Source organism: Piliocolobus tephrosceles, chromosome 1 (genome assembly GCF_002776525.5).
Source record: "Piliocolobus tephrosceles isolate RC106 chromosome 1, ASM277652v3, whole genome shotgun sequence".
Lineage (NCBI taxonomy): Eukaryota > Metazoa > Chordata > Mammalia > Primates > Cercopithecidae > Piliocolobus > Piliocolobus tephrosceles.
Window position 1 is genome coordinate 173,704,877 of NC_045434.1, and position 21,960 is coordinate 173,726,836.

Genomic DNA, 21,960 nt, shown 5'->3' on the forward strand with positions numbered 1-21,960 from the left:
TCCTCTCCTCTCCTCTCCTCTTCTCTCCTCTTCTCTTTTCTTCTCTTCTCTGATCCTCAGTGCCCAAATCTGAAACAGGAGAGTTGGAGTTTACTACATGGATTTCAAAGGTCTTTTAGATCTGACATTCTATGATTTTCTGATTTTTCCTTTACCTTAAAAATAGACACACACACACACACACACACACACACACTTCTCTGTTTCTTTCACAGTCTTTCTGTGCCTTTCTTGTATTGGTGTTTACTTTATCTCTTTTTCTTCTTCCTTTATCTCCTGCTGAATAAGATACGTATTCTCTTATTAAAACCATGGTCTGTTAATTTACTTAAATTTCCATGGGTTAGCATAGAATGCCCTTCTAACCCCAAGTGAACTGACCCTCACAACTCTGTGAAAGAGATATTTTCACCTCCAAGTTACAAATGAGAAAACTGAGGCTCAGACAAATAAGTCAGCTTGCCTGACATCATGTAATCAGTGGATAGTAGAGCATGTCTTTGAACAGAGGACTTGAGAGTGACATGCTTGTTCATTTCTCTATCCATTGTGATGGTTGCTGTCAACATCTTAGTAAAGAAGCCACCATGATCCCTATGCTCTAGTGATTCTGGACCTGAATCAGCTATCCCTAAGGGAAGCAGAGTCTTTGGTTGTCTGGAGTCACTCAGTTCTGGATTCAGATTTGTGCTGTATCACTTACTTGCTCCACCTCTATGAGCCTCAGTATCTTCATCTATAGAGAGATAAAATGTGAACACCTATTTCAAGTGGTTATTTTGAAGCCTAAATGAGATGCTGCATGGGAAACAATATTATAAAATTGAAAGCACTGCCCAAATTTTAGGGTTTTTTTTGTTTTGTTTCGTTTTGTTTTTGTTTTTTATTTTTTTTCTTTTTAAAGAATAGAGACATCCCAGCACTTCGGAAGGCTGAGGCAGGTGGATCACGAGGTCAGGAGATCGAGACCATCCTGGCTAACATGGTGAAACCCCATCTCTACTAAAAATACAAAAAATTAGCCAGGCGTAGTGGCGGGCGCCTGTAGTCCCAGCTACTCAGGAGGCTGAGCCAGGAGAATGGCGTGAACCCGGGAAGCGGAGGTTGCAGTGAGCTGAGATCGCCTGGGCAACAGAGTGAGACTCTGTCTCAAAATAAATAAATAAATAAAATAATAATAAAAAAGAATAGAGACTTGGTCTCACTATGTTGCCGAGGCTGAACTCACAGTCCTAGGCTCAAGCAATCCTTCCACCTCAGCCTCCCAAGTAGCTGGGACTACAGGTGCACACCACCATGCCAGGCTCCAAATGTTAGTTCTGATTATCATCAAAATGTAGTTGCTTCTTTTTCTCTGTCTACTTTTCCCTGCTCCCTCTGTCTCCATTCATTTTTCCACAAATATTCATTGAGTAGCAGTTACTGCACCTCAAGAACTCTGCTTGCTGCTGTCATTAATTATGTTTATTTAATCAGTCCTTATAATAATCATGTGATGAGGGGCTAATATCTCACTCTTCAGACGGTGAAGCTGAGACCCAGAGGTGTTGTAAAATTTGCTCACAATCCAATTGCCAGCAGGTGCCGTGATTCTCTCCTTCCTACTCTGTCTTTCACAGTCCAGCACATCCTTTAACCGGGACGCTGTGAAAGCAGGAACTGGCCGTCGCTTCCTCGGTGGACTCCTGGACCACACTTCCTATTGCTACACCCTAGAGGTCTCCTTCTACAGCTACATCATCAGTGGCACCACAGCTGCTGTGCCCTACACTGAAGAAGCCTGTATCCTTGACCCGTCCCCACCCAGCCTTGGGCCAGCCCTCATCCAGCCCAGGGTATCCAAGTCTGACAGGTCAGGAATTATGCCCCCAGCTCAGGTAAGGGCTGAGACTCTCAGGTGAGGATGGAGGTGCTGGTTCTGCTGGTGGTGTCTTTGGATTGTCCAGTTTGCCTCAGCCTTTAGTATGACACTCCCACCCCAATTGCCATGCTCCAAATCTTTCCCAGGTCACCTGGACTCATGGCCTGCCCATATCTTACTCTGCCTCCATCTCTCTCCCCTCTCTTCTCTCATGATGCAGCTAGTCTTCTGCCATCTAAGCTATGCAAGTCCACAGGCTGGATGACGCCCCCAGGGTTGCTGAGGAAGAGCTTGATGATCTTGACTCCTTCTAACCCTGAACATACAAAACTATATTTTCTCTTTTCATCTTTTGTCTAACCTGTCCTCTCCCACTTTCTTTTCCCTCTACTCACTATTTCCCCTTCTACTTATTTTTCTCCCCCTTGTTCCCTCTTCTTCTCTACCCTCCTCCTCCCTCCTCACCTGTCCTGTGCTTCTCCCTCCTTACTTCTTTTCCCCTCCTCCCCTCCTTTCTGTCCTCTCTCTCATCCCATCCTCCTTTCCTCTCTTTCTCTCCTCTTTGCCTCTCCTCTGTCTTCCTTGTCTTTTCCGTCTCGTCCTCTGTGCATCTTTCTCTTTGCCTTTGCATTTCCTTTAACAAATTCCTTTTCCTTTTAGTTTCTTCATAAAATTTCTCTGAAAACTCCCAAGCCTTCCATGATGAAATTAGAAGTTATTTTCTAGCTTGCCTAATTTTTTTAGGGATTATATAGTAACTCTAGTTGCCTGAGTGTTGATTTTAATACCAAGGTCACTGCATCAGCTGTAACAGATCATGGCAGATTCTGCTTTCCTTTATCCTTTGTTTTTGGGTTGATCTATGTCTCCTTTCCTAACACTTAGTTTTCTCAAAGAAGTGGAGGGAGAAGGAAGGAACTTTAGATGAAATGAACTCCGTATTTCTGCAAATTCCCCCTCCCTGGAAGTAGAAGTGCGCTTTTTAGCAATTTTTTCAACCCTTGGTGAGTGTTTATGGAATTCCTCTGTGCAGGAAAACATCTTTTCTGAAAGTGGCATGACTTAGGGCTAGTCCCACCAGCCAATTGCAAGTTAGTGGCTCTGTTTGTATGTGTGTGTTTGGGAGGGTGGGGGGTATGGTGTCCAGGTACCTTGCCAGGAACATTGGAAGCAGGGCAATGGCTCTAGAAGGAGTGGCTGGCAGGGGGTAGGCCAGGTGTTAAAGCAGTGTTCCAGCTCCTGTTGGACACAGAGAGATTATGATTGGAACTGAGAGTTCCCTATGTACAGTCCTCAAGGCTAAGAGTCATCTTGCAGTCTGCTTTAATACCCACCTGACTCAGCAAGGCCAAGGGAGTAGGCTCTGCTCTGAGGAAGAGGGTCTGTGGGTTCCAAAGTCCTGGCCACCTGTTATGTGCCACACTGCCCCTCTCCATGCCCCATACACACATTAGATGATGTATATAGCCTATGGCTTCTCCAGAATCTGCTAGCTCCTATAATACATGCATATGCTTCATTCCACATTGTGCTTGCTTTGCTCTCCCATAATATTATGGCAAAGGGACAGAGAGCTGCCTGGAATAAGAGTTTGAGCTTGTGCATCAAAGGGGATTCTGCAATTCTTATTCATAGGGAGATGAGGGTCCCTCCAGAGGAGGCCTGCACCTAGTTTGCTGTTGTTTTTTGCTGTCCAATATGACAGGTTCTCCTGCCTTTTCTTAGCCCTTCTGACATGCTTTTGTGTTAGAAGAAAACGTGTTTCTTAGTAGAAAGCCCACCCTTGGTTCAGGCCCAAGGTTTCCACCCCTCAACAGCCAACCCTCATTTATCAAAAGTAAACACACCATTAGTACACACCAGGAGTCATAAAAGGCACCTAGGGCAAAATACTGAATAAAAAGGCATGTTCTGATTCTCAGAACTTTCAGTGTACTTGAGGAGACAATGTACATGATAAATTCTGTGGTGGAGGAATTCCAGAAGGCTCTGGGACATTTACATTTGACAAGTATATATTGAGTGCCTGTCATAGGTCAGGTAAAATTCTAGGCACAGGGAATGTTAACAGAGAACATACTAAAGACAAGAATGTCTTTACATGGGGGAAAGAGGGAACTCACACGCAGTCCTGGGAGTCAGGGAAGATTTCGCAGGAAAAGAGACCTCTGAACTGAGGTTTTTTGTTTGTTCGTTTGTTTTTGAGATGGAGTCTTGTTCTGTCACCCAGGCTAGAGTACAGTAGCACGATCTCGGCTCACTGCAACCTCCGCCTCCTGGGTTCAAGCAGTTCCCCTGCCTCAGCCTCCTGAGTAGCTGGGATTACAGGTGTGTGCCACCATGCCCGGCTAATTTTTGTATTTTTAGTAGAGATGGGGTTTCACCATGTTGGTCAGACTGGTCTCGAACTCCTGACCTCATGATCCACCTGCCTCGGCCTCCCAAAGTGCTGAGATTACAGGTGTAAGCCACCGCACCCAACCTGAAGTGAGTTTTTAATATGAACTAGTCAAAACTGGGTGAGGGTGTTGTTGAAGCGAGGATGTGGTAGACAGAGAGGGGAGTATAGAAGGTATGGGCAGGAGCTGTAAGTGGTCCCTTGTGGCTGAAGGACTTCAGACACAATGATAAATTTGAATTGGAAAGCTGTAAGGAGTTTGATCTTGAATGTAGACAATGCAGAGCAATAGAAGGGTTTTTAATGGGGATGAAGGGCCACTCTGACTGCAGTGGAAAGGACAGGTTCGAGAGGGCCAGTATTGTAGGCAGGGACATGCATTAGGATGCTGTTATAAAAATACAGGTGAGAAATAATTCAGGCCAAGACCAGAGTGGTGGCTGTGGAATATTTATAATGTGGAACTGAGAAGACTTGGTAATTGACTATTTGGGAGTGGCGGCAAGGAATGGGAGCTCGTGACTGGAAGGGGTTAGGGTGAATAGAGAGGCTATGTACAAGTTGAGCCGGCCATGATGCTGATGAGCCTACCCTGCCTTGTTCTGTCCTCCAGAGGATGAGAAGAGGAAACAAACTGCACCAGGGAAGCTCAGGCCGATTCAATGCATGCAAGGGTGATTTAACCTGGGTTCTGTTTGAAATACTTTAAAAAAAAAAAAAAAACTCTCATTTCATAACAGAGGGAGACTTCAGGGAGACAGATTGTGATCTTTGTTGGCTGCTGGCTCCATGTCCCAACCAGAAAAAGAAATTACATGGTCTGATGGGAAAGGCAATATGGTCTGGGAGAAAATGTCCTCTAGACTAGGAATCAGGAGACCTGGATTCTGATGACAGCACCAACATCATCCCAGAGAGCACCCTCCTGCAAGTCCTGTAACCTCTCTGAGGTGAGCTTCCTCACCATTACGAAGGACCAAAGACCTTCACACTTGTCTAACCCCTGCTGTAGGAATTAAATAGAGATATTCATTAAAATATAGATATGGTATTATGCAACAGAACGGACTTTTGATTCAGACATATCTGGGTTTGAATCCTAGGCTCACCCACTTACTAGACGTGTCACCTTGGGCAAGCTGTATAACCTCACTGGGCCTCAGATTAGTTTCCTAATCTGTAGCAGGAGGATGTAATAATACTTAACCTCACCGAGTTGCAATGAGGTTAAAGGAAGTAGCTTGTGTGAGTGTGTGCTGTGAACTAAATATTAAGTGATACTGAAAAGGTTTATGTGAATGTGAATGAGGACCACTGTCTGTGTGAAAGAAGATAGATAGGGCTGTTACAGCAAGAGATCAGCGGCTGTTGTTAGGTTTGTAGGGCAAAGAGCATTAGTGGGGTCATCACAGTTAAGGGTCTTGCCTTGACCACAGAACAATGACTGGTTCACACAGTGGGAGATGTATCATTCCATTGATGGAGTTTCTTGCTTCTGTCATCCGGGGTGCCCCCTTCCTGGTATCATGGAGGCCAGACTAGTTAGCTAGAGGATACTGGATGAGTATAACATCAGGAAGGGCTGGGGGATGCAGAGAATCCCAAGGGATATTTCACCTAGGTCCAGAATAGTGTCCACCGCTCCGCAGACCAGAGTGTATGTATCCATTGGTTTAGTTCTTCTTGGAAAAGCATCAGCCAAACATGACCAGGGTTTTGTTCTCTGACTTCCCTTCTCCACTATATCTGGGAAATAAAGCAATGGACATGGTTGTTGATGCTTGCTTGGCTGTGTGACCTCGGACTGGTTATATCACCACTCTGAATTTCTTTCCCCATTTGTAAAATAAAAATAGTACTCACTTTGCATGGTTATTGGGAGGGTGAACTAAGGCACTATATCTGCATTCCCCTGGTACTGCCTGGCATCTGGTAGGTACTTAACAAATGTTCTTGTCTTGACTTTTCTCAGCCCCATGCAGACTACATGGCTTTCCTTCTGTTGGTTGAATCTTTAACTTGACAATCTGGCTTTGTAACTAGCAACTAGGATTTGAATTTTGACTCCACGCTATTACAGGTGGCCTCCAGCAAGTCTTGTCCCTTCTCTCAACCTCTGTGTGTTATTCTTCCTACGCATCAGAGTTTTGTGGAATAAAATTATGTGTGGACTTGATCACTACTCTAGTTCCTTCCAGCTCTGACATTCTAAGATTTTCCTGATTCTAAAATGTAAGTTATATAATTCCATGCTTAGAAGAGTTAGATAACTAATCCATGGATTATCAATATTCCATGTTATCAATAATCCATAATTTTTTATTGAGTTTTAATATTCAGTGATTCCATGAACAAAAGAGTTTCTAATTTAATAGGGAAAATCAATACAAAAGTGTCCTGGGCAGCTAGTCAGGCCAAGCCAATGGCTACTTTCATTCTTTTAGTTTAGGGGTTCTTAATTGAGGGGCTTACAGATGACCTCAACAAAAGCCTGTGAACCAACTAAAATGTATGCAAAGCTGTGAGTAAATATGTAGAGTTCATTTTTGGAGAGGAAGGCCCATAGCTTTCAACAGAACCTAAAAGAGAGACATCTTCAGAGGCTTCTGCCATGGCCGGTGGCCTCTTGGCCTCTCTCCTGTCCATGCTGTGGCAAGAGTACAACGCTGGTATCAGAGTCCTGGGAGTGAGTTCTTTTTTGCATCATTCTCACTGAGAGCCCTAATCCCATATTTAACCACTCTGAACCTCAGTTTCTTCATCTATAAAGTGAGGATGATTATTTACTTCACAGGGTTGTTGTTAAGGCTACATGGGAGACTGCATGCAGATAAATCACTGGGCATGTAGTCTGTGCCATTAAATATTAGGTCCCTTGCCTTTCCTTCCTGTCATTTGTTGTTTTTGTGAAATGATAAACTCCTATGAATTTTGAACCATTCTTCAGGAAACCCTATTTACATTTTACTGGCCTGCCAAGTAATAAATATGCTGTGTTCAAATGATTTGAAAAAGAGGGAGGGAAAGGCTAAACTGGAATCATAAAGTAACCCAGAGCTTATCTGGCATTTGTTTATAGTCTGGTTACAAGCCAAGAGGAAATAGCTCTTTGACATAATGGATGAGAAAAACATTGGGAACAGAGACCTTGGGTCCTGAGTAGACTGGTTTCCACCCAGGCTTGTAGCTGTGGACACATTGAAATAAGAAAATGCTGGCTTTTAAGGGGAAGGGTATGGCTGATGTGGTCAAGAGAAGATGCTGATGTATCAAATTCAGTTAATTGGGTTAGTCTCATTTCAGAGCCCATATATGCCTTGCACTGGGTCCTCTGAAACCTACATCATACATTGAAGCTATCGTTTATTTCTCATCCCTCCAATCAAACACATTAGACACTAGAAATAGATGAAAAAAGCTTGGTCTCTGCTTTCAAGATGAAGACAGTTTTGAGGGGAGGGAGAAAGGTAAAGAGACATCAGCATCACAGAGGGTTAAAAGTTCTGACAGAGGGGAACTCTGCTGGTTGGGGAAGCAGTGGGAGTCATCTGACCCAGCTGGGGTGGTGCAGGAAGGAGTAGGAAGAAAGGCTTCGTTGAGGAAGAGAAGCTAGGGCTCAGACTTGTAGGATGAATGGAATGCAGGGAGGAGAAGAAGGGGGTGGAGTAGCCTTCCTGGCAGAGGGAGAAGTACAGGGGAGAGCCCAGATGCTACATCCAAAGGATTGGAGGGTAGCTGGGGCTGGGCCAGAAGCAGCAGGTGATTAATAAATATAGGCAGAGCTGGACCATGGAGAGAAAGAGAAAGATTTGTGAAATATGTAACAAGTACATTGAACAGGCAGTACTCACAAGGTGCAATTATGAAACAACTTTGTTTTTTGTCTCCCATTGGCTTCATAGATAGATAGATAGAGATTATAGATCTAGAGATACAAAAGCTCTGGCAGGCCCCATGAGTCTGCAATCACTCTCAGGAAATTAAAAGTTCTCTAATTAATTCTAGTCACAAAACAGTTTCAGTTTAGTAATGACTACGTCTGGTCCAATCAAAAATATCAGACCTCTTCAAAGTAAAAACCCTCCCCATCCTCTAGCTCAGACCTGTCTCAAATAGGCTGCTCATATGACCAAGGGGTTAAGGTCTGGCTCACTTCTGTTTCTCTAACTTGGCTTCCCAGCCTTTCCCCTCGATCTGGGTAACAGTAGCTGCTCACTCCTCCAAGGCTGAGCAGGGTGAGGGAGAGGAGAAAACGAATAAAAGGGTCTTAGGGGACTAGTACTCTCAGGAGACAGCATGGGCAGTCCCTCACAAGCTTCTTTAGACACACCTTCTCCTGGTGCTTGAGCTCTGTTGATGGGAGCAGATGTGTCTGCTCAGCTTAGTTCCTTATGGTTCCTTCCTCAGCCTCTGGTGATCTGATGGTTTACCTCTCTTGGGGTCACTATTCCCCTCCACTGGCCCTCATGTCTGAAGGTGAGCTAAAGATTGCAAAACTGGTTTTCTGGGTTACTTTTGCAAGTCCTGCATGGTGGTTTCATACTTCACTCTGAACTGTGATGTCTGTAGTCTTGGGATCTCAGCCGAAACTACAATTTAAAAGTTCCATTTTAACATGTTCCAATATCTAACAGGTAGGATTGAGTGTTCTTGCTGATTGTTTGGATATGGGGTAGAGGAAAGAGTCAAGGAAGATGCCCAGGTTCTTGAATTGAAAACAATATGGGGCTGGGCACAATGGCTCATGCCTGTAATCCCAGCACTTTGGGAGGCTAAGGCTGGTGGATCACTTGAGGTCAGGAGTTCGAGACCAGCCTGGCCAACATGGTGAAATGCCATCTGTACAAAAATGCAACAACAACAACAACAACAGAATAGCTGAACGTGTTGGCAGGCACCTGTAATCTCAGCTACTTGGGAGGCTGAGATAGAATTGCTTGAACCCAGGAGGCAGATGTTGCAGTGAGCCGAGATCATGCCATTGCACTCCATCCTGGGGGACAGAGGAGCAAGACTTCATCGAAAAAAAGAGAAAGAAAGAAAGAGAGAGAGAGAGAGAGAAAAGAAAGAAAGAAAGAAAAGAAAGAAAGAAAGAAAGAAAAAGAAAGAAAGAAAGAAAGGAAAAGAAAGAAAGGAGAGAAAGAAAGAAAGAAAGAAGGAAAGAAAGAAAGAAAGAAAGAAAGAAAGAAAGAAAGAAAGAAAGAAAGAAAGAAAGAAAGAAAGAAAGAAAGGGAAAAAGAAAACAATATGATAGATGGTAGGGCCAATCATTTAGCTACAGACTCTTGGAGAAAAGGGTTAGAGAGGGGGATATTTTGAGCCCTGTATGTAATGTATTGAGTATAAGGGGCCTATATAAAATCCAAATGGAGAAGTTTGGTTGGCAGAGGACTTTATAGGCCTGAAGTTCTGGAGACAGGCCTGGGCTTTGGATAGACTCAACATAGATTTTTCTACAAGGTACTATAAAGTCACAATGAAGAAAAGATTTTTTTGGTGTACACAGTCAAGGTGGGCTTCTGCTTGATAACTTGGTGAAAAGAAAGCTAGACTGAGAGTTAAGACCCCAGTTCCAGTATGACCTTTTTCCCCTTGACCCCCTCATAAAGCTATGTGGCCTTGGTTAAATCATTTCACCTCTCTAGCTAAAGCCTGATACTAGGTAGATACTCAGTGAATACAAATCAATGAATGAATGAAGTGAAAGCAGGCCTCACCCAGCATGTGCTAGTCCACTTGGATCAAGAATAGAGCAATGAGTTATGTGATCTATGCTGTTCAGAAACAGTATTGGCACCTGTATGTGGTTGGGGGTGGGTACTGCCTAGATGTTCGTTCTTGCCAAGGAGCCTTCACTAAATTTTAGGTGGAGGACAGGAGAGTAGGAAGCAGTCAAGTTTCACCTATTGGTTGGCATCTAAAGATACCTAGATACTTCCTAGTTCTTGTGTGTCATACCCAAGGTCAAAACTTTGTTAAGATTCCTAAGTAAAAAACGCTTCCGTCAGAGGGTTTTGGGAACCGAAGTCTAAACTGTACTGCATGCAGTCTGTTGATTTTTTTCTCCTCCCTACAGACATGGGCTAGAGTTTGATCTTTAAATATGAATCCTTCTGATTGACTAAGTGGCTGAACTAATAAGAATAATAGTAGCAGTAATGGTAAAAATAATAATATTGAGAATGTGCTTCACGAAGAGGCTCAGGTCCCCGCACTAGAGCGTCAGCTTTGCCTGTAACTTGTGATGTAGGTTTGAGGAGGTCTGTTCCCTGCTTTGGGTCCTAATTCTCCTGTCTTTAGTGTAGACGATGAAATGATATGATCTTTAAGTTTATTTCCAGATACATAGAGAATCATTTGATTTGGGCCTTTGAGATAGTATCTCCATTTCACAAGTAGGGAAATGGAAGCCCAGAAAAATCAACTAACATGCCCCAGGCTGCACAGCTACTAGTGGTAGAGTAGGAACATAAATCCAGATTGATCCAGCTCAAAGTGTGTGTTCGCTCCACTCTGCCGGCTAGGTTTTTATCTAACCCTCCTCCCTGCTCTGGAATCTTCCCAGTTTCCCTCCATTTCCTGCTAGACAAGAGCCTTTTCTGAACCCTGCAGAGGTTGGGACCTACTAGTCAGCTCTTACTCTCACCCCTCTCTCTGATCGGCATCCCTAGCTTTGACCTGTTTGCAATCTCTGATAGCCCAGTTGCAGCTCTGCTGGATACTGCCCAGACCCTCTCTGCAGTGCCCAGCTGAGCTGCTGCCTGTTGTGAGCCCTGCCTTGGGCTGACTGCCTCTCACCTCCAGATCAAAATGTGCCCCTGATTTCTGAATGTCTCCTGCCCAGGCCTGGAAAACCTAAACGTTATTACCTTCCCCTAGCCTCCCTCATCCCCTAAAATGAGATTTCTAAGGGCTTTATCTGCTGTTGTCAAGTTTATGGCCATAATTCGAAATGCTGTTAATATTACTGTCAGCAGAGAGCTACAAATTACAAAGTTGTAAAGTTACTTTATAGTGATAACTGTCAGCCTTCACTAGCAGCACCTGCAAGCCTCCATGGAAACCAAGTCGATGATAAATAGAGTTGATATTGTTTCAGGATTATGGCTGTTAGCTGACGGTCAAAAGAAATCCTGGCTGGTTCCTGTTTGTCTACATGAATATCCCCTTCAACTTATGCATATAATACTTGTGTTCCCACCTTCTTATTGCACAAATGTGGGGAGAGCCCAAAAGTTGAAAGACCATTTACCGAAGATTAGCTCCAACAAGTTTCAGGTTTAGGCCTAACTTTTATCAGTCCAAGGACAATGAGAGGGACTGTCTGCTATGTTATAGAAGCTTAATAAATAATTGTTGAATGCATGAATGCCTGGAACATTTGAGGGGGGCTTAATTGGACAATAATTGGAACAAAGATATTGAGTCGTTTCTGCCTTTGGAGTAAAAAGAATGAAACAAAAGCAGCTTTGGAAGTAATGATTTGGGGAAATGAGGTTTCCTGTGCAGCAAAATGGTTTAGGCATCTTAATTGACGCTATTAAGTTTGATATTAATCAACAGGGCAATGTGTCAACTCCCACATCCACCACACTACCCTCCGCCAACATTGAAGCTGATTTTGGCTGCATTCACATAAATAGATTTGGGGAGCAAAGAGGTGTTGGCCTTTCTCTGCCCTGCTATGTCAACGACCCTGGGAACTGTGTGTTCATTTCTGGCCCCCACTCTATGTCAAACATTGATAAAATGGTGCACAGGTCCTGAGGCATCAGGTGGGAAAGGGAACACAAAGCTAGGTTTACCAACTGCCCTGGTTTGCCTGGGACTAAGTGAGGAGTTTCCCAAAACAGGGGACTCTGTGCCAAAACCAGGACAGTTCTCAGCAAACAAAGATGGTTGGTCAACCTACCCAAAGCTATGACATATGAGGAACTGGTAAAAAATAATTGGGGATATTTTCTTTGGCAAGAAGACATGTAGGGGCTATATATTTGCTTTGGTCAAATTTCTAAAGTGGCGGTCCCCAACCTTTTTGGCACCAGGAACCGAATTCATGAAAGAAAAATTTTCAGTGGACCAGGGTTGGGAGGGGAGATGGTTTCGGGATGAAACTGTTCCACCTCAGATCATCAGGCATCAGTTAGATTCTTATGAGAAGTGCACAGCCTTCATCCCTCATATGCATGGTTCACAATAGGGTTTGCATTTCTATGAGAATCTAATGCCACTGCTGTTCCGACAGGAGGTGGAGCTCAGGTCATAATGATCCATTGCCTGCCACTCACCTCCTGCTGTGTGCCTGATTCCTAACAGGCCACTGTAAAAATCCATGGCCAGGAGCTCGAGGACCCCTGCTCTAAAGAGCTCTCATGAAGCAGAAGGAGTAGATCTGTTCTCTGTGCCTCTAGAGGTTAGAACTAGAGCCAGTGGGAGATAGCTCCATTCTGAACTTTTATGGGGAAGATAATGACAGGGAGGGTCTGGAATCCAAGGCTATACTCACTGAGCACCTACACTGCACCAGGCCCTATGCTGGTTTCTGGGGATGCAGAGCTGAGTGGCTGTAGCCTATGCCTGGTGACGTTCCCAGGTGGTGGAGGAGATGGGCAGGAGAGTGACTGCAGGAGAGTTGTGACAGATGGGAACGCAGGACATGGAGAAAAGGAGCATCTAACCTAGCCTTGAGGGGATCAGGGGGTAGGAGGAGGTGCAGGAAGGAAGAACCATCACTTTTACCAAGTCTAGAAGAATGAGAAGGGAGCAAAAGACTTTGCAGGCAGAGAGAGTAGTGTGTGTCCAGTCCAGAGAGCTGCTTTCCTCCTTTGGACATGTCTGAGCCTTGGGTGTGAGTTAGGGAGTGAGAGGCAATGAGGCCAGGGAAGGCTGTGGGAACCAGCTAGTGAAGCACCAGTGACCCACAACCACACCAGTGCTGCCTGGAGGGCACCATGGCAGCAGTGGGGAGGATGAGTTGAATGGGCTCAGTTGGAGATAGGTGAATGTATCACAAGCAAATGCCACAGCACCTCACCAAGTAACACCTGCCTGCCCTTCTCATTCTTTTCATCTTTAAAAGGGTGTATTCCTGGGAGATTTGCTCTGAAAGTAAATCTAAGGATCTCCTTCCTCCTGATTCCCCTCAGGAGCCCTGATCCAGTTTCTCAGATCATACTATCTGGCCAGAAGTTTGGATATCTCCTAGTGGAATGTTGTGTATTGGACAGTGTTTTGATGTGAGATTCGTGAGCCGCATACTTTATTAATCCAGTCTCTGCTGCTGACTTGCTATGATCTTGAGCAAATCACTACCCTGCCCAGGATCCCATTTGTAAAATGAAGGGTTTAGACAAAGGGCCTCCATCCTTCAGGCTTATTCAAAGAGTTTATTTAATTTGGATCTAACATTTATTGAACATCTACTACGTACAGGACATGGTCATCTTAGGATTTTCTGTGACCCCTGGGGCCACAGGGCCATTCTCTATAGGACCACCAACTCTCCCTTTCTTTCAGAAAGACCCTAAAACTAGCACCTCATACCTCACTTCAGGCTGCATGCCCAGCCAAGACATGCTGCCTGTCTGGGATTTCTTATCCATCAATATTTTCCTCAAGATGATAAATGTGCTGCCAATAAGAGGAGGCAGCTGCCAACTCTGTCTGAGACAAGGGCCTTTAGCTGGGGTTGTGGCCGTGCTTGGCTTGTTGATGTGTCTCAAGAGACAGGAGGTGGGAGTTGTGGCTGGGAGGGATGCAAGTTGGAACTTAGAGGGAGGAGGACATCAGGATCACTGCTCTCAATCCATGCAGTTTCAGCTATGAGTTAGTGGAGAGGAGAGAGGAGACAAAGGATGCTCGGCTGTCAGTTTAAAAAAAAGAAAAGAAAAAAATACATAGTTTTTATGGTATTTATGAAGCTCCTGCAGAATGCCAAGCCCTGGGTAAGCCATCCAGAAATAAACAGCATTCATCAGTGTATAAAGCGTATTCAGAACCATCATTTCATTTGATTCCCACAGCAATCCGTAGATATGAGTATTATTATCTCTATTTTACAAACAAGGAATTCAAGGGTCAGAGAAGGAGCTGCACTTTGTCTCTGTGTTCCTATCCTAAGCCAAGACCAGTCTGAGGCTCTAGAAGTACAGAAACTCAGAGCTGGACTAAGGAAGAATGTCCAGGTGGCACAGTGCATAGGTAGTGGGGCAATATCCTCACAGAAGCTTGAACTTGTTTCTTCTAATATTAAATCCTCTGATTGCTCCAATAAAAGACACTTTCTTTGAAGAAATCAGTCATATGATTGAGGAGCTAATAGCTGAGATATAATAGATGCCATTGTTAATAATAGAATGAAGCAAGCGTAGCCTTTGGAGCCAGACTGACCTGGGTACAAATCTTGGTTCTGCTATATACCAGTTGTGTGAACTTAGGCAAGTGACCTAATCTCTCTGAGCCTCAGTTTGTCCATCTGCAACAATGATTATTATGATATTTACCTCACAGTGTTGTTTTCAGTAGATGGAAACAAAACAAATTCTCAGGTGCCTAATAGATTACCTGGAATATAATAAGCACTCAATAAATGATACTCTTATTATTACTAGCCAAGTACCCAGTTGGATGAAATCTGAGTAATGAATTCCTGGGTTATCAGAAGAGATGAAATCTGTTTGGATTATAGGTTTCAGGGAAACTTCCATGAAGGGTTTTTGAGATTCCTAAGGGGTTCTTCAGATTCTTAAATAACAGCCTTCTCAAAGGTGTGTTCAGAGTACTCTGATATCCCAGTAGAGATCTCTGTCCTCATGTGCATAGTTTGGAACTTTTACCAGGACAAATTCACTTAGGGTTAGTCTCAGGACTCAGTCTACCATGAAGATCTGTGACTAAAGCTAGGGTTCAGTCTGTAACTGGGATTTGATATTTGATGCTCAGCTAGAAACAGCATATATTAGCCCTCCTTAGTCTGGTGTTGAGGAAACATGTCATGATAAAGTGTTAAGACACTTGGGTTCTCATCACATAATTTAAGAACTGGAAAGTCCAGTGATTTTAATTTTTTAATGTGAATGTAGACAGCTGACACTTCATCTGTGCCAGTTTCCCACTCTGCCTACTGCACCTACCTTGTAAATAGCTGGGCAGATCAAATGACATAGTAGGCGAGAAATTATTTTGAAAACTATTTCACTCTGGACTCAAAGAAGGGATGATTCCTGGTGAAGGGGAAGAGCAGGAGGGGGCTGGGGAGAAGTTGGAAGCATGTTACTTTTTTGGACAGAAAGATCTAGAATAGGGAAGAGGCAGGGGCAGGGCCTAGAGGAGGCGCTGGGCTGGTGTAGAGGCAGCCACAGAGGACCCAAGTCAGTTTAATTCACAGCCTGTGTTAGCAGGGATGTGCATCACAGCCTAGCTTCATCAGAAAGATGCTGGCCACAGGGCTGGTAACCCACTGAACTGAGCAACAGTCTGGACTCTCCCAGCTCCTTCCCTCCGCTGCTTGCCTTTGGGGGACCACAAGCTGCAGCTTCCTTGCAGTTGCCTGAGGTTGAAGTGCCCTCTCCTGGCCCCCAGGGTGCATGGCTGCTGTGAGAGTCAGGCTCCCCTCCACATAGAGGATTGGAAGGCAGTCTGGTCCTTTGTCCGGGCTAAGTCCTATGCTCTGGAGGGCTTGAGCTATCTTTGTGGGGCTGGAGAGGGGAGGGGCACCCCCACCTCAATTCTCCCAGTTCTCTCTGCATAGCATTCCTCTTCCCTGCATAGGTAATCTCTCTTTCCTCCTTCATTCCCCATTTTGTTTTCATTTTTGTCTTTTTGTCTTTCTATTTGACCCTCTCTCTCCCACACACTCACTCCCACACACACACACACACACACACACACACACACAACTGCACACAACTTTATTACACCCTCTCTTACCTTCTCCACTTTTTATCTTCTCCCCCCACCCAACCTCCCTTCTTTCCTCCCACCTGCTCTACTTTTTTTTCTCTTTTTCTTCCTCCTTAGCTCCCTCTCTCAAGGCGAATAGTGGAAACGTGTTGCACTAAATCCACATTTAGTGCCAGACACTCAAACAAGAAGCCACTCTGTCCTCTCTTAAGTGGAGAATTAAGTATTCTCCACTTGGATGACCTTGAACAATGCTTTGTGCTCTGACACCTTAACTGATGTTGAGGATTGAATGAGGGGACCTGTGTCAGTGCATATCACAGTGGCCTCTGACTTGGGCAGGGGCTCAGCAGTCCCTGTTCTTCCTCATATCCCTTTCAGCCCCACTCTGCTGCCTCCTTCTTTTGTTCTTTTTATTATTTGCCAATTCTTCCTTCCCTCTCTCCTTCCTTCACTTTCCCCATTCCTCATACCATAGTTCAGATTCAGATTCAAATGCTGTAATAGCTGTTGAGCTTTTCATAAATTGGGGACTTGACCTTCACCTTGAAAGAACTGTTTTTGGGTTTCACTGTCTCTCACTTCTGCCTCCTCAAGAGAGGACAGAGTGGTTTCTTGTTTGAGTGTCTGATGAGGGGCTGAGTTAACTGTGAACTGAGTTAAGGGACAACCAGAGGTTGTCAGCATGCCCAGCGGGGTCTCTGTTCCCAGTGTGTCCTACAGGAAAGGTTTGTGGTGAGGAAGAAATCTCCCGAGGCCCACATGACATCCTGGTGGATGTGTCCATGGGCCAGTTATTTTAATTTGCTTGCTCATTTATTTATCACCTGTGGTAAATTATAACAAAAGCACCTGCCACAATAAAGCAATGAAAGACATTTCCGAGCCCTGAGCTCTTAAGGAAACATCTCACCTGGGAATCCATGTGGGGGCCCAGGAGGAGGCAGTGGCCTCTGGCTTCAAGAGCATTCCTTCAGCAGATGCCAACATGAGTGTCATGATGCCTCTCATAGTGTCCCCTGATGAATGCCAAGGGCACAGTCCCAAAACACAGTGCGAGGATGCAGCTGTCTGAAGTCTAGCTAGACACTACACCAAGGCTATTGTGAGTAACCTGCATCCTTCACGCCATCCTCTGAGACTATCATATCTCTCAGCTCAGCTATGGAGAAAGCCAGGAAAACCAAGGGCTGCAGGCTCAGGCAAAGGCCAGGAATGCAGGGATTTGAGCTGATGTGGCTCAGTGGTTGGGAACTCAGACTCGGAAATCATACAAGTCTGGTTTCAGATCCTAGTTTTGCCACTTCCAAGCCCTGTGTGACTTTGGGTAAGTTACTTCACCTCTCTGCACTTCAGATATCTTATCTCTTGAATACAAGTAATGGTACAAACTTTAAGGGGTTGTGGTGAGAATTAAATGAGCTAATGCATGTCGGTACTTAACACCCTGACTGACTCCTGGTAAGGGATGATATCTATTATTACGCCTTACAGTTCTTTTTTTTTTTTTTTTTTTTTTTTTTTGAGACAGTCTCGCTCTGTCGCCCAGGCTGGAGTGCAGTGGCCGGATCTCAGCTCACTGCAAGCTCTGCCTCCCGGGTTCACGCCATTCTCCTGCCTCAGCCTCCCGAGTAGCTGGGACTACAGGCGCCCGCCACCTCGCCCGGCTAATTTTTTGTATTTTTTAGTAGAGACAGGGTTTCACCAGGTTAGCCAGGATGGTCTCAATCTCCTGACCTCGTGATCCACCCGTCTCAGCCTCCCAAAGTGCTGGGATTACAGGCTTGAGCCACCGCGCCTGGCCTACGCCTTACAGTTCTGTGTACTCGCTTCATGGGGATCCCAGTAAGTCAGGGATCTGCTGACCAGGTGGTTGGGAGGCCACCTGATTGCCTGGATGGAGAACTGTCTGCACCACTACAGAGACACACGAAGCCAGATGACCAGTTTTAAAGCAAAAGAGGATTCTTCTTTGGAGTTCTCTCGTAAGAAAGTGTGACTGTAGTCGACCCCTACTTATATGCACTAAGGCAGACTGGAAAATCTCATGCATACATCCCCTTGGCTAAGCACTTTCGTGACAGTATGTGCGAGGGGATGTCTGGGATTCTGGGAATGCACATTTACAGTATGAGGAAGACGCCTGAGTTTTAGAAAGTTGGGAATCTCTCTCGAGAAGAGAGAGATTTACTGCTTGCCTACTATGTGCCAGATACTGTGTTAAGTGCCTTACGAGCTTATTTAATTCTCATGGCAGCATTATGAAGCAGTCACTGTATCTTACAAGTAAAAAAAATGTTAACCCATGATATTAACCTACCTGGAGTCACCAAACTTGTATGAGGCACAGTCAAGCTCTGAACCCAAAACCCCAAGATTCCACAGCACTGTTCTTCCTCCTGTGCTCACATCCAGACTGTGAGATTTCACCTGCCATGTCCCACCTCTCACAGCCCTCCAGCCCCTACTGCTCCTTGAAGAGGCAGCAGACCAGGAAGCTGTGGCAGGACAGACCCCTCTCTCCAAATGTGGTGCACATTGGCTTCACTTTGCTTTGGTTTTCTTCTGAGTGACTGGGAGTTTCTACTCAGCCTAAGCTCCTCCATACCTCTTCACCGGAAGGTGATTGTTGAGGGAAAGTTACTGGGCTCTGTTGAAAGTCATTTTTAGATTCCAGAGCAGGACAAGAAGGAAAAATGACTTCACATGTGTATGACTAATTCAAAGCACTTTCATCTTCAAAATGTCAAACTTTATGGTCAGTGGCTGTTTCACAGTGAGCAGCAGCACTGTGAATATTAAACTACCAGGATGGCAGGGCATCTAGACTGGAAGTCTTTGTAAGGGCAGACAATCTCCGAAGGTGGTGGCTAGTGCAGCAGGCCAGCTTTGAAGTACAATTTGAAAATACAACTTCATTGTAAGTGATTGACCACCTGAGATTAAGATGTTCTAGGTAAATGGCACATATTAGCATGAATCTTTATTACAACCCCAAAAGAGTGGCATTATGGTCCCATTTGGTGATGGTGGAGGGTTGGGGGCGAGATTGATGCTCAAGGTAACTAGGGGATTTGTCCAAGGTCACATAGCAAGTATTTCTCCTGGTTCCCAAACCCAGGTCTGTCGCCCTCCTCCAAAGCCTGCTCTTTTGCTACCATAGTATGCTGCTTTTTTACTTCATGGCTTTAAAGCGACTTGAACTTATCCATGTTTAGACCCACCAGTGACCCACCCATTTGTTCTGAGAAGGATTTGGAAGAAGTTAGTAAGGACCTACTTCATGTAACCTTAGGTCTGTGTCAAGAAATAAGGCCTTAGAAAAAGTCCATTAGGTCTGGGCTCCTGGAAACCAGGCTGGAATCCAGACTACCGGAAACAGCCTGTGTGACTCAGTAACTCCATTTTCCCGCTCTGGGTTTTCACTTTTCTACCTATAAAAATGTGACAGTGAAAAACACAAAACAGATATTTACCAAGCACCTACTCTGTCACATGCCCTGTGCTGGGCATTGGCAATCGAAGATGAGTAAGACATTGCTTCTTCCCTTAAGGTGCAGTTGAATGAAGGAGTCTCTAATACTCTTCCCTGATCAGACATTCTATGAACTCAAACTGCAACCACAAACACGGATGCTGGGTCAAGGGCCTTCGACTCTGTTCAGTGTGACTTAGGTCTATTATTACCTAGACATAGGGCTTTGAGCGGTACCCTAATGGGCCCAGGGTCAAAGCATACACAGAGACCAATGGCTCCAGGTAAAGAGGCTGGTGAGCACTTTGAAATCAAAAGGAGCAGACACTGGCCATTCATTTATTCAATTATTCACTCATTTGTTTAACAAAAAGTTTCTGAGCATTCCTTCTATGCCAGGCCCCATACAAGGTGGCTGAGGACCCAGTAACGAGTCAGGAAAGGCTCTTGCATTCCAAAAGTGCAGTCTTATGGAGAAACAGGCATCCAAATATTACTATTAATAAGAGTACCCTGAAAGGACACATAAGGTAGAGAGGGGACATTAAGGAGAAAGTACGTAACTCTGCCTTAGGGAGCAGGAATGGCTTTGTAGAGGAGGAGCTCATGAGCTGAAACTCACAGAATGAAATGGACATTCTAGGCCAATGCCCAGAGACATGACACAACATGCTGTTTTGAGGAGCTGGAAATGTCTGGAGCTTCAAGTACAGGGAAGGGCTGTGGGTGGAGTATTCTTCCTAGCCCCACTAATGTTGGGCATACCTGGGTAACTTGCTTTGGCCAAAGGAACACTAATGGAACTAACTCAGATGGAGGTCTTCCACGTGCCTGTGTGGTTGGGGCTGGCACTTGCCACTCCAGTGATCTGCCAGGGGAAGAGCATGTCACAGGGAGCCACTGCCACTTCAGCTCCACCCCAGGATGAACAGGGAGGAAGGCAGACCTGAGTTCCACCTGTGACCTGGAGCCAAGCCAGCCTAAAGCCTTATCTTCGGGTCATTTATTCTAGATCAGTCAGATCAACCACCTGCAGATGCAAGAGAGAGAGAGAAGAGTGTTGTTTTAAAAATAGATGAAATCATTCAGGAGAGAGTGCAAGAGATACAACGGAGAAGTGGGGTCCCTGTTTTATGTTCCCTACTTAGGCATGTAGGTGGTAGTCATTTTGAGTGAGGGATGACATGATCAGATTTGCAGGATGCTTGATCCAAAAAGAAAAACAGCAACTCTTAAGACCCAGTGGAGCCTGAGGGTCCAAATAAGACTTCCAAACTGAGCTTTTCAAGTCACCTGTGAGGACCTCAGCATCTTCTCTGCTTCCAGCTTGGAGGAAAGCATATCAAATGGAGTCCCAGCCTCAGTGATTGGATGAGTTGCTGCTGTACCAAGGTACAGGTCCCTCAGCCCTTGTGCAGCCTCACAAGGCCTGGATTGGCCCAAGCCTCAGGGCCAATAACCTCCAGCAAAAGGAAGCCCCTCACCTTTTCCTTCAGTCTTCAAATAAATCTCAAAAATTTCTTGGAGAGTCATGACATGAAAGGTCGGGAAGCACTGGCTTAGCACTGTGAGGGTCCAGCCCTCCCTGCTCAGCCAAGGACATGCCATCTGCTCCTACCCACTATCCTCCTTTCAAAGCCCATTTCCTTCAGTCCCCCAACAGGTCTCCTTCTCTCAGGTGGTGGTGGAGAGCAGAGAGCCAGTGTTGTACCTTTGCATTCATAATATACTGTCTGAGGATTTTTTATTACCCTGTCGAGACAAAAAGCAATGGGATGAATTTCAATTCAGGACCCAACTGACTGCAGCACCATGTCTGAGTCCTTCTCAGCAGCCTCTGCTATAGCTTTGAGAGCTGCCCTGGATTATTCTGTATTAACATCTCTACTAGGCCCCCTACTCAGTCCCTCCATCCCCCACCAGGCTCGTGCAGTGCTGGGCATCATCACATGTGCTTGGATGCTGAAAGAAAGGACAAAGTCAGGGCTGTGATGTGGGCCCAGCTTCCTCTGGGACCCCAGGAGTGTCAAAGAGCAAAGAGGGCTAGAGCAGTTGAGATGACTTCCTGGAGGTGATGGACCTTGATAATAAGATTTAGCAAGGTGAAATAGCTCACAAATTACAGGCGCTCTGACATACACTGTCAGGGCCACAGTGAGTTGTTACAATAACGCTGTGAAGGAGGAACAATCATCCTTGTTTTACAGATTGGAAAACAAAGGCTCAATGAGGTAAAATGACCTGATAAAGGTACACAGACAGTAAGTGGCTGTATTAGTCAGGGTGTTCCAGAGAAACAGGACAAATAGGGTGTCTGTGTGCACG

The 21,960-nt window shown here is 45.1% G+C and overlaps 1 protein-coding gene across 5 annotated transcripts in view; it reads left to right on the plus strand.

Moving 5' to 3' along the window:
- The window catches only part of AGBL4 (ATP/GTP binding protein like 4), a 1,474,608-nt gene that overhangs the window by 1,414,117 nt on the left and 38,531 nt on the right, over nt 1-21,960 (plus strand). For all 5 annotated transcript variants that reach the window (XM_031934116.1, XM_031934120.1, XM_031934122.1 and 2 more), the window contains exon 11: nt 1,620-1,782. In XM_031934116.1, coding sequence (XP_031789976.1) covers nt 1,620-1,782 — 163 coding nt within the window. The remainder of the gene's footprint in view (nt 1-1,619; nt 1,783-21,960) is intronic.